The sequence below is a fragment of the Pinus tabuliformis genome, chromosome J, assembly GCF_031772625.1.
Source record: "Pinus tabuliformis cultivar Carrire ecotype Pingquan chromosome J, CPIR1, whole genome shotgun sequence".
In the NCBI taxonomy this organism is placed as follows: domain Eukaryota; kingdom Viridiplantae; phylum Streptophyta; class Pinopsida; order Pinales; family Pinaceae; genus Pinus; species Pinus tabuliformis.
Genome location: NC_142295.1, coordinates 893,745,380 through 893,759,316, shown reverse-complemented (window position 1 = coordinate 893,759,316; position 13,937 = coordinate 893,745,380). Strand labels below are relative to the sequence as shown.

The following is a 13,937-nucleotide window of genomic DNA, read 5'->3' as shown; positions in this document are numbered from 1 at the left end:
TTTTTTAGAGTTGCAAAAAATCATTTGATTTTGAAAAGCGTTGATTCATAATACATTTTTTTTAGAATATTTTTGACAATTTAAAATTTCTTATATATTAAATATGCACATTTTTTTAAATTTTGGTGGTTTTCATGTCAATTTTGAAAAGTGTTGAGGTAACATCAACCCCTTTTCTTAGGACTTATTTTTCACACTTTAATTTTTTTGATATTATTAAGTATCGATAATTTTTTTAGCATGTTGGTGATTTTCATGTGGATTTTTAAAGTAGCATCAACCTTTATTTCAAGGCATATGTTCAACACTTTAAATTTTTTATGTCCTAAGTATGCACAATTTTTTTTAAATGTTCATTATTTAACAATTTCTAAAGTTGCCATATTCCTCTTCTTGTTTTTCATCCTAAGATGTTTGTTTTTTAGGGTTTTCCAATAATGTTTTTTTGTTTTTGTTTTTTTGCAATGTTTTTTTATAATGAATTTTTTTTTTCAAACTTTAAAAAAATAATAAAAATAATATTTTGAAGTTAAGAATTTTTTATATATTTATATATCGTTAATTAATACTTCAATACACATAAATTAATTATCACTAAAAAATAATAATTTTAAACACTTTGACAAAAAATACACATTTTACATACATATATAATTAAAAAAAATACATATTTCGAGACATTTTCGCTAAAATGACATGTTAAATAAAATATTTTTATGAAAAAATTAAATAAAAAGAGTTGTGAAAATAACAAACTTTATGAAGTTTTAATCTAAAGACAGTGACATTTAATTTTTTTTTTTTAATGATTTACATAAAATTCTAAGTAAAAATAAGAAAAAAAATGTTCAAAAAGAAAAATTAAAACACACCATTGAAATATATATATATATATATATATATATATATATATATATATATATATATATATATATATATGACATTAAAATTAGAAAAACATGAATAGAAATAAAAAATTAAGAAAAAGACATTAATATAATAACAAAAAATGAAAAACATTAAAAACAATAATTAAAAAAAAATTAGAATAATAATAATAATAATAATAATAAAATCAAACGGTTAAGATTTTAAAATAACTATACTTCTAACATTTAAAAAACAAATTACTCTTGGTATAATAACTCTTTCATTTAGTTGTTTATTTAAAAAAAACTATTCATATAATTTTTCCAAAATGCCATGGTAGAAATATGTTGAAAACATAGGGTTTTTTTGTAGATTTGGTTTTAATTCCATGGTTGAAAATTTGTAAAAATTATAAGTTTTTTTTAGTCATAATATTTCGTCTTTAATACTGTGTTTGAAAAAAATTATAAGAATTTTATGTTTAAGGGCATGGTTGAAAATTGTTGGAATTTTAAAGCTTTTTAGAGACGTGATATTTTATCTATAATGTCATGCCTAAAAATTGTTAGAATTTTAAGGTTTTTCAGAGTTAGGATATTTTAGCTTTTCATCTTTAAAAAATGTTCATAATTTACCTCGGAAAAATAAAAAATAAAAAAGAATATGTTCTTCCCACATGTAAACTTTTCATTTTCGAGCTGTTTTTCATTTTTTCGGGTTTTTTTTGCTAGAGTTCTCATTTTGAGGTTACGTTTCTCATTTGATTGGTAACTGTATTGTAGTGGCGCATTTGCGAAAAGAAAGGTTTCCCAAGGGTATTTACAACATGCTAAAATACAAGATAATAGGCCCATGCAGAATTCTTAGAAAATTTTCTAAAAATGCTAAGCTAGAATTGTCGGGAGACTTGGATATTGATCCAAACTTAAATCGAAATGCAACAAATTATAGATATAACCATAAATAAGTGCTAAAATTCGCTTACAAACATAATGGGAATAAATCCAACTTGGGCGATGATAGCTTATCTCTAAGAAGAGATGTGGTGGATACATGTCTCTGAACTATGTTACAATGAGGCTCGAAGGGCTATTTATTATTGATAAAAAATCGAACACCCTAAACATCCAAAAAATTAACCCTAGGAGATGAAGCGCCAAAACGATGGGCCCTGTTTGGGTAAATTAGTACATCAACTTCCCAGGGTTGTAACTTTGGCATACACTCTTATTCTAACACGCACAATACCTCGTTAGAAATATCAATATAAGGAATACAAATTCTGAAGCCCCATGATTGAATGGTTTTCCCAAAAAACCATCGTTTAGGACCTCAAAACAGCTTCGAAAGTTGAGGACCCAAAAAACTACCAAAACTAGTCAATTGTGCTACAATTAAGAAAACTGAAAAATTGAAAGAGACAATGTTGGGGATCCAAGTGGAATAGGCAGGTGGACACCAATATCCACCTGGATCAATCCTCCCCCCTTAAGAATTAATGATCCCCATTGCATTGAGTGCCTCCATGAGATGGGGAAACTACTGTTGAACTTGGTCCTTGGTGAGCCACTTTCCTTGGTGTAGGAGTTGGCCAGATTTGAAAACCTAATATAGTTGGATATTTTGCTGGCAAGTTTTCTTGATCTATGTGTCTATGATCTGATTAGTTGAGGCATGTTCCATGCAATCTAGTTTTATCTTTGTTGGTGTGATTTTTTCTGCAATGTCGGATGTATCTAGCTATGGTGGAAAGTATGGCCGAAGGATACATTGAACATTAGGTGCAGACCAAGGAACAGTGGAATGTTGAGCTCGAAGGCATTGTCCCCTACAGCGTTGGTGAGGTGTATGGCCCATATCGGAGTGGGAAAATCTTGCGGTTGAGTCCAGTGACGCTCTACTTCTGTAAATTATGTAGCCAAACTTTGTCGCCCACCTCGAACTTGTGTGGCACCTAATGTTGATCATGGTGTTGCTTGTACTTATCATTGACTCTGTCCAGTATATCATGGACCTACTGGCGAATGTGTTGAATGTGCTCAATGAAGCTTTTAGCCCTGTTGGCTTCAGACTGGATGTGAGTTGAATCTACCTGAGTGGATGCAAATGATATGGCCACATCAATGGGACATAATGGCTGAAATCTAGCCCTATCTAAAAGGGGTTGTGGCATGTTGAGCTATGGAAATATTTTTTGTAGTTGTGTTGGACATAGGGGAGGCTTTCATCCCATGTGTGTGAATGCTTAGAGTTTTACATGCATAGAATGTGTACAATCATCCTATTAACGACCTTTGTTTAGCCATCTGTTTGGGGGTGGAAATTCGTGGACTTAGTAAGTTTAGTATCCAACATCGACCAAAGACTTGACCAAAATTCACTTAGGAATATTTTGTCCCAATATGAAGCAATGGACTGTGGGATCCCAAAGTGTACCCAGACTCGCTCAAATAAAAGCTTAGTAAAAGCTTAGTAGTGGCCTCTGTTGTCATACTTTTCTTGCACGCTTCCATAAAGACCATCTTAGATAATTTGTTGACGACCACAAAAATGCAGTATTTTTTGTGCTTAGTAGAAGGAAGACCCAACATGTAATCGATGGAGATGGATTCCCAAGGTCGAATAGGAGTAAGTAGAAGAGTATATAGGCATTGCTTCTTGATGGTTGGTTTGGAAATGGCGAAGGTAGTGCAGGATCAAATGTACTTCCCAACATCATGATGAAGGTTCGACCAATAAAAGTACTTCTACAGTACTGCCACTATTTTCTCTACTCCAAAATGTCTAATGACCTGACTATGGTGTGCCTCCAAAATCATCTTGGCACGCTTTCTTTAAGGAACACAGATGTGTCCTAGGTGGCATAATAGTGCATCATGGAGGTGAAAATTTGGAACTTGCTTACCTTCCAGGAGTGTCTGGTATGTGCTACCAAATTCTGGATTTCCCTTGTAAAGATGCAGTCACCCGAAGTCTCATTCCCATAGGAGTCAAGCACAGTGATCAGTGCCATGACTATTGGTTGGCTAAGGCAGTATGCAACATTATTGGTGCTACCATTCTTGTACTATTACAAGTATGTGGGCCATTTCTAGTGGTGATCATTTTACAACTTCCCTTATGTTTGTATGAACTGTAGGGGTCAATGGTCTATGTGGATGATTTTTTCCTTCCCTAGAATGTAATGCTTCCATTCACGGAAGGTCTACATAATGGAATACATTTCTTTGTCATAGGTGGGATACTTTCAGACTATGTCTGAAATTGTCTCACCATGGTAAGCCATTGGATTCCCCTGTTGAGTAAGAATTGCACCAATAACATAGTGGAGGCATCTGTCTCAATCTCAAATGATTGTTGCAGGTCTAGTAATGTGAGCACTGATACAGAGGAGAGGCAATGCTTCAACTCATAAAAGTCCTTCTGCTAGGTTTCAAACCAAAAGAACTTTTCTTTCGCTCCACCCTTGGTGACTTGAATTAAAGGCCAAGTGATATGAGAGAACTCCAACACAAACTTGGGGTAGAAATTTGCAAGACCCAGAAAGCTGTGGAGCTCTATTAGAGTGGTTGGGGCTAGCCAATGCCAAATGACTTGTTTCATAACTAGGTCCACATGCACACCCTTCTCATCAATGATGTACCCCAGATATTGAACCCGGGTCATGCCAAAAGTTCATTTCTCCAAATTGGCACACATCTTGTGTTGTCGCAGGGTTTGGAGGACCTATTGAATATGGTGGAGGTGCTCTTCCCATCTCTAGCTAAAGATCGAGATGTCATCTAAATACCCCACCATTAATGCATTCGTGAAGGGTTGCAAGATGTCATCCATAAATATCATGAAGGTCGTGGGGGCATTCGCCAACCTGAAAGGCATGACCAACCATTCGAAGAGGCCCTCCTTGGATTTGAAGGTAGTCTTCCACACATCGAAGTGTTCAATAGGCACCTGGTGATAATCATACTTCAAATCAATCTTGTTGAAATATTTTCCCCCCTTGATTTGGTCCAGAAGGTCACCAATGTGCGAGATTGGGTACCTATTTCATACAGTGATCTTGTTCAACACCCGATAGTCAATATAGAGTCTTCAGGTCCCGCTCTTCTTCTGTAACAATACAATTGGGCTCTGACATGGTGATGAGATTGGCCTGATGTGCCCTTTCTACAAAAACTCCTGAATCTACCTCTTCATCTCATCGTTCTCCAGAACAAAGCGTCAATAGATCGGTCCATTGGGTAGCGGTGCACTCGAGATCAGCTCGATGGAGTGCTTGACCTGAGAGTGTAGAGGCACCCCCATAAGTGAGGAGGAAATGTCCTTGTACTCCTCCACGACCTTGTCCATATGTTTTTGTTGTCCGAAGAAGCCCTGTCTGGAAGCCGTGGCCACAATCTTCTTCCTAGGCTGAGGGAGAATCATAAGGAAAACAAATTTCCTGGTCTATGAAATGATCTTACTGCATTTGTTTTTAGTTATCAAAGAGATGGTTGTTGGCGGGGCTACCTCCGGTATCCTATACAACTTACTGCCTAAAGTAATAATCACAGAGCGGGGTCTAGACTCATATACAACATATCGCTTCCACAAGTATGGTTGTCCTAATAATACATCACAAACTTCAAGAGGGGCAACATCACACAATACCTCTTCTGTAAAGGGCTTGATGCTGTAGGGAAGGTGACATTGTTAGCTGACGGAGATCTTGTCCTTGGTGATGCCACCTGATGGTGTATGATTGCAGATGTGATGTAGTTGGTAGTCCTAGCCACTTCATGACCTCTACTGAAATAAGGTTCTTTTGGCTCCCGATGTCGATAATGAACTGCAACGGAGAATCGTTCACCCACATCTGTGAGTTGAAGAGGTGTTCCCCCTCCTCTGGATTTTCAGGCTCATTCTTCTGGATCATGGTGGTGGCCATGGTGACACTAGGCTCTACATCAATGATTTTCTTCCCTTTGTTGTTCCCCTAGTTTGGTTCTGACTCAGATTCAGAACATGCGTCTGATTCAAAATCCTTCAACTCGACCAAGAGTCACTGCTTGGCCTGACACTCACTTGTGTTGTGAGTGGAGCTCTTATGGAACTCACACCATTTTCCCATGACCTTCTTTGTCTTCATGGTGTTTTTCTTTGCTTGTGGCTTCATCTGGTTGTCCTGGTCACCCCGCCTTGGATTTGTCCTTTTCGCTACGGTTTGGGGGCGCCTTTTCCTTACTTTAGATTCACATATCCAAAGTTTCAGTTCTTTTGTTTAAACATCTACTCAGTCTTGAAAGTGTATCGGTACATTGTACTAAGTGAGGAGATGTCCAGGAACTCCATCTCATCCTGGATGTACCTTTGTAGGCAGTCATGATACTTGAGTACCAAATGTCGCTCAAAATCCTTGATAGCCAACTTTGTGCGAAGGGTATGAAAAACATTGGTAAACTCTTGCACGTCTTGCTCTCTTCCTTGCAATAGCATAATCCACTTTATGTATTTATCCTCATAGCTCCTGATAGGGTAGTACTTATCCTTGATGGCATCCCGAAGCGAATTCAAAGTGGGTGCGGTGGAAAATAGTAAGGGTGTAAATTCATCCTTCTTCTCATAGTAGGTGTCCCACTAGTCCTTGACGTGGGGGGCAACTTTGAGAAATTCAAAAGTAATATTTTCCCGACTGGAAAAATCATGAACAAAAAAATATACTTCTAACAGTTTTAACCATTTATCTATGGTGTTTGCATCTATCTAACCTTCAAATATGGGGAAGTCAAAGTTAACTTATACCTTAAAGGGTGTGGCACTTCCAGAGTAGTTGTTGGAAGGAGATGTGTTGTCCTTGGGTAACCATTGAAGGATCTGGGAAAATTTGTCCATCATCGCGTTCCTCTGTCGCTCAAGGGCTTCTTCGAGAAAGACACTGAAAGGATCTCTTGCCCCCTCATCTTTATTCTCTTCTAGAATGGGAGGTCGTTGAGATTTGTGAGGCTGGCCTTGCAAAGCTTCGACTAGTTCGAGCCTTAATTCCTTACATCCTGACCTCATTAGGGACATGCAAAGAAAAACAGAGAAATAGCAGACCACTATGATACTACTGATATGAACTTAAACCAGAATGCAAAAAATTACAGATATAACCATAAATACAGAGATGCAACAAAAATAACACTTCATTTCATTAATATCAAATACTGAAATATGCTTACAAATAGAATCGAAATAAAGCTAGCTTGAGCGATGGTAGCTTACCTCTAAGAAGAGATGTGGTGGCTACATGCCTCTTAACTATGTTAGAATGAGGCTCAAAGGCTTATTTATTATTGAGAAATAATGGAAAACCCTAAACAACAAAAACCTAACCCTAAGAGATGAAGCGCCAAAACTATGAGCCTTGTTTGGGTAAATTGGTACATCAAGTTTCTGGGGTTGTAACTTTGGTATACGATCTCCCTTTGATGCCCACAATACCTCGTTAGAAATTTCTATCCGAGGGCTACAACTTTCGAATGCAAACATTTATGTGAGTCATTTGTTTTCTCGGTTTTCCAAAAAACTGTCGTTTAGGGCCTCAAAACGGCTCTGGAAGTTCAGGACCTGAAAAACTACCAAAAATAGTAAACTATGCTACAATTAAGGAAACTGAAAGAGATAGTGTTGAGGGTCCAAGTGGAATAGGTAGGTGGCCACCAATATCCACCTAGATAAGATATATCTCTTATATTCAATGTGGCTCATCTGTATCTGTTCTATGGGGAGGAAAATGGTGATGAGATAGGTGCACCAGCTAGGTGAAAGGAGTAGTTACTAGTCAAACTTGTTGAAGAAGTGGATGAAATTTTAGCTACAAGGGTTCGAAGGAAGACCCACCGAAAGGAGTATCTGGAGTATTTAGTTAAATGGAAAACAGAGCATCTAAATATGCATCGTGGGTGACTAAACAAGAGCTAGCACACCTACAAGGTACTTCACTCTTTGAAGGAATTACCACATGAGCTAGTAGATCATATTTTCTTACCAAGGGTGTCTAATGCAAGAGCATCCTTGGCCTCAGGAAATCCTCATCAACAAACAAAAAAACAAGTTTCTGTTTGAGTTCATAATGTAGGAAAATAAGTGTTGCAACTCATATGTATGTTGAGGTGTTGACACTCATATTATGTTAGTTGCTGATACACCCAGTTAATAGTTTATTTTTACTAAAGAAAGCGTAGGTCCTTCTATTCCAATTAAAAGAAAAGTTACATAATATACAAAAACGGCTCAAATGCCCAAGCTTCAGGCCCACAGACCAAGCCTCTAGCCCACAAACCAAGCCTCGGGCCCAAACCATCTTTCCACATTACCATCGCGGTCCTACCGCACAACAAGGCCGTTCGATCAAGCCCCATAGATCTAACGGTCTAGGTGAAATATCGGGTGAGAAACACGCTCACACTTTAATGATAAAAACGGACCCGAAAAGATAATAAAACGACATTAGAATCCATATCGGGTCCGAACGGGATGATAACCTTCAGGCAGTTTAGCCACCCGAAATTCACCAGATGCAAGCGATCTCAAAAGGCCTCTCCAACAAGCGTGGAACTTAACTGCGCCTTCAGACCCGAAGCCTTATAGAGTCAAATCTTAAACACATTTTGGGTCCGAATGGAGGGTTAACCAATGAGCAGTTTGCCGCATGAAATGCATTGTATTTCCATGATTATGCTGACCTGCCCACTCTTTAATGAAGTTCTCGGCACCAAACATTAAAAGGCTACAATTAATGTTTTTCTTATATCTTTGAAGACTTGTTCTGTAAATAGTTTCCCACCTGTGAAACTGATAACTGTAGATTATACACCCAGTTAATAGTTGTTTCTACTCCTATAGTTGCATTTTATCAAAGCGATGATTACTTTTAAGTTGTTGACACTTGCAGGATATCGTTGCTAATAATCCTATTACATGGAGTTTCTAACACACCCAAACCAACAGTTGCTACTACAGGAAGCTACTAGATGTGCTACGAGAACAGAATGTAAGTCACACATTTTCAGTTTGTCTATGTAAATGTGGGGAATCAAATCATTTCAGTTCTAGAATGGGAAGAGGTCGACATCATGAGAAATTGATTTTTTTCAGTTATGGAGCATGAAGAGGTCAACAACATGAGAAGTTGAGTTGTTTTAGTTTTGGAACACGAAGAGGTTAGCAACGTGGGGAATAAATTATAAGAACAAAGGAGAAAAGGGGTTTTTGGTTGCTACACAATTTGGAAAAGCTGTTATATCTACTACGGGGCATCAATGTGCTACAACATATAAATTGTAAGCACTCTTAGGACTCCATTCTCAGACCTAAGTTGTTCTATGTAACAACAAATTCAGAATTAATACATATATTTGAGTTCTGGTTTGAATTCTCATGGTTGGCTTTACATAACTCTCTATTTGTACTCTGCAACCTAGTTAATTGAATTAATTTAACACAACAGGCAAAGAAAAATGTCTGAAATTGTGTGCTCTATATCAACAGTTATGGTTCTGCAACTCATGTGTGGAAGCTACAAAACTTAGGATTGCATTAGCTTTCATTACCCGTGCATGGATAAGTGAATCAAAGTCCACCCCCATGTCACCTTATTGTAAAGTTGAAGGATCTTAGCGCGAGTGGTTTTGTGAACAATTTGTTTCCGTAGCTATGTGGGTTCAACTCTTTAGAGAAACCTTATAACTAGGTTCTAAGACTTTGTTTTGTGACGTTTATGAAATAGTTATATCTATTAATTCTCCACAAAATCTTTAGAGAAATGTTATAACTAAGTTCAAAACTTTGTTTTTATAAAATAGTTATATCTATTCTAATAATAATTGATTCTCCAAATATTCTTAATAAATATTAATAATCATAATTATTATTAAAAATAAAATAAAAAATATAAATACTCTGAATAATCCTATATTATTAAACTTAAACAAGGAAAAGTGTAAACATCCTAAATCCCATGAGAAAACGTTTTTTGAAAATAACCCTTAAGATGATTCTCGACAACTTTTGATATTTTTGAAATATATATAAATAGATCTATTCTAAAATGGTTTAGCATCTCAAAATTAACCAATTGGACCACTATCTACATTTAGTCAGTGGTTCCAACACACATTTCATGGAACGTGCCCAGCCCCCGGCAAAATCTGTAATCATTGTACTTATTTAATTTTACAACAGGTACAATTAAACAATTTTAGATATTTGAAGCCCCCAATTTGGAGGCAATAAAATTTGTTTTGACTTCACATACATAGGTTATTTTATCCAGAACGCTTAACAAAATTTGATTTGACTTCGCATGCACTGGTTAGTTTATCCAAACTCAAAAACACTTGGCTGAACGCTTTCCTTTCATTAAGAGATTACCCTTACAAAATACATACATACTTGGAAAAATTAACACAACTCATTGTTTCCTTATCTACCAACGGTCTTTTCAAAGTTTAAAATAATTGATTTGCTTCTAATTCTTTTACTATTACAATACCTTTTAATAATATTAAAGATTATACAAATACATCCCAGTTACCTTTAAGTTAATTTATTATTCGTATTATTTATTTATTGTTTTCGCCCATTATTATTAGTATTATTTATTTATTGTTTCCGCCCAAGTATGAGGGACATGTAATACGTTACAAACACTGAATAGTAATGGACAAAATCAATGTCAGTGGTAATAAACTAGCATTTGCATCAGATGTTGCAAAGAAAACGCCGTAAGGCATAAAGTGCGGAAATCCATTATCCATGTAGTGTGTGCATTACTCAACAAGGTGGATCTCTTTAAATTTGTTGCAAACATTTATGTTATTGCATTGCTAATTTATTTAGAATCTACTACTACCTCCTCTTCTTGGAATATTAAATTTCTTATCACCCCATGATGACAATCCCTCTAATTATTGGAATCACAATTTTTTCCACTTTAGTGGGTTTACCGTCAACCTAAAGAAACATGAATTTGAGTCACTCAACTAAAAAGAAATTGCTAAATTGCTATTTATCATGTTTTGAGTAAAAACAATTAATAACTCATATTTACAACCCTTGAAATATTTACAACCTTTTAAGTCTTGTATTTATAACTCATATTTATAACCCTTTAAAATGAAACATACTATCTATATTTTTATTAATAATAAAAAGAATCTTTTTTATAAAACTGATACTCACATGCTACTCCTATTGAAAAGGAATCAATACTCTTTGATAAGCAAGGAAATCATTATACTCGACCTCAGGGAACTCAGTGGGCAAAATTATCAATAACTAATTAATATTGATTTGCATCAATTTCTTTTGGTCCAACCAACAGTTAAAATCCATCCCCTGCCACCACAACAATAATACACCATATATCACCTTCCCATTAAAACTGAGAATGAGCTGCAAGTAACTGTGAGAACGCGGATGCCTCATAAGCATGGAGTTAAGTTTGATCCCTGAGCTTTGCTACAATCCTCAACTGTAGAAATATTGAAATTTTTAAGAAGACTCTGGCCATTTCATAAGCAGCTGAGTTGACAGCAGAGTTTGTCTGTTGTTGAGTCCCAATCATAGAGATGTCTATATGAGTTATGTCAATGTCTAAGTAGAGCTGTTGAATATGGAATGTCGGTGTAAGTCCTCATCTCTGTCCAACTTATGTCAAAGCAAGGATGCTACATAGGAAGAAAGAATTGGTTAATTGGTTGTGGATGATGGCATTTTTGCTAGAAAATGCAATATCTCCTTCATTGATTTCAAAACTCCATTGCTTCACTTGCACCTATCTTCTCAGGCTTTCATATTGATAAAAACAATGTAGAAAATTTTGGTTGAGTTAGTTTCAAACCATAAAATCTACCCCAACTTCATCTAATGGGCTTGTAATATAGCCTTCTTTCCCACATTTTCTTGATTATAAAATAATGTCAAAGTAAAACGAGAGTTAGAAATATTTTTCAACAATAGTCACTTGCATCAGATGATTATTATCTCGCTTGGTTTTCATCCTTATGGCTTAATATGGACGGACCATTTTCTGCAAGATTAGGAAAGCCTACTGTGTCTTTGAAAGATCGATTTGATTAATGGACATAAGTTAAAAACGCAGTGATCATCCTGTAAACAAATATATATACTCTATATATATCAAAGCAGCAGACTGAAGGCACTGAATTTGCCCATTTCAGACTCATATATGATATATCTATTCAAATGTTTACATAAACCAATATTTCATCCACAGTGGCTAAGAGTAGTATATATCAAAGACTGAAGGCACTGAAATTGCCCAATTCACTCATATATCTACTCAAATTTCTACACAAACCAATATTTCATTCACAGTGGCTAAGAGTATATATCAAAGTAGTAGACTGAAGGCACTGAACTTGCCCATTTGAGACTTATATATCTATTCAAATTTTTAAACAAACCAATGTGTGATCCACAGTGGCTAAGACTATCTATCAAAGTAGCAGACTGAAGGCACTGAACATGCCCATTGCAAAATTCAGACTCATATCTATTCAAACTTTTACACAAACCAATGTTCATCCACATAGGCTAAGAATATATATCGAAGTAGCAGATTGAAGGCAGTGAACTTGCCCTTTTCAGATTCATATATCTATTCAAACTTTTACATAAACCAGTCTTTCATCCACAGTGGCTCGTGATTTTCAAAATTTTTATGTATGCCATAATAAGCACTTCACGAATCAACTAGGAATTGAAGGCACTTGCACAAAGAATATAATAACAGAAAACCAACGTATTCTTGCACAATAATATTATTGATGATAACACTATGCATAAATTGCTATTGCTTTGTTGTAAGCCACAACAGGATCTTGATCTTCCTTGGCACAGATGTTACTGTCAGATGGACTGAGATGAATTTTTGCAGCCCCATTCTTCAATCCAACTTTATTCCTTTTCAATTTTGGGGCCATGAGAATCTGATAGCAGCCAACAAGTTTCTCCTTCTCCTTCTCAACCATCTCACCACCATCTTTTTGCTTTTCTTGATCTTTGCCCTGTTCCTTGCATGCACTACTGTTGAAGTCTTGACAGCGGGATTGTTGTTCTTGGGCATCAACAACATTATTAGGTTCAATGGACAGTCATTTTCTCACAAATGAAGGCCTGGGTTCGATAGTATTCCCCATCAAATCTCTGAAACCCACAGCCCCCCAGTTGCAGGGATGAATCTGTTCATTCTGTGAAGATCTACTCCATCAAGAATCATGGTGCCAAGGTTGAGAATGCCCTGTGGGTGACCAGAAGGACGACGGACCTGCAGTGCCAAGAAACTCATCCCACTGAAATATGTGCTCCCGTAGCCCTTGAGGAGAGTGGAAAGCAAGACCCTCACAGTGCCTAGAGGCAACCCACGCAGTATATCTCCATAATCACAGCAGAGGTTTCACAGCGGAGCAAACTCTCTTCCACTCTGAATATGGCCTTGTCGTTCCAAGTAGGGTTTGCGCCCCCTGTTCTGTCAATTTGCGTCGTCAGTTTTTTCTCGAAATTGATCCATACAACACAGTAGGTCTGCATCATGCCAAAAAGATGCATCTCCTTCAGATCTTGAGCTGAGATGATGTTAAGCTCCAGCTGTGTGTAAGCTTCCCCCATGATGTAGAGTGAATTTACTGCACAAGGAAACGCAATATTCAGAGACCACCCTGATTGAAATTATAGGAGCAGAAACGCCATGAATGAAATCTTTTGAAATCTGAACATTGTATAGAACTGACTTATAAGACAAAACACATCATAGACTCTCTAGCTCATGATGATGAAAGCATATGGAAATCAGTGTAGAAGGCCACCCCAAATGGTCATGATCGAAGCCAAGAAGCAGAAAAACCCATTCATAGATACAACAATAATGGAACAAACAAAAAAAAAAATTGTACCAAATCCATTTGTTGTTTCATTTTAGAATTTTATTGCTGTGATTTCCATTTCAAAACTCCATTACTTCACCTACACCTATAGTCTCAGGCTCTCATATTCATAAAAACAATGTACAAAATTTTGCTTGA

General features: G+C 36.3%; 1 protein-coding gene across 1 annotated transcript; it reads right to left on the bottom strand.

Annotated features, from left to right (window-relative positions):
• Nucleotides 1-13,054: 13,054 nt before the first annotated feature.
• LOC149229554 (protein SRC2-like) lies at nucleotides 13,055-13,524 on the bottom strand. Its single transcript, XM_089381063.1, has 2 exons — nucleotides 13,282-13,524; nucleotides 13,055-13,183 (listed from the first exon to the last, which is right to left on the bottom strand). Exons 1-2 carry the CDS (start codon nucleotides 13,522-13,524, stop codon nucleotides 13,055-13,057), a joined length of 372 nt encoding a protein of 123 aa, XP_089237189.1.
• Nucleotides 13,525-13,937: the final 413 nt, after the last annotated feature.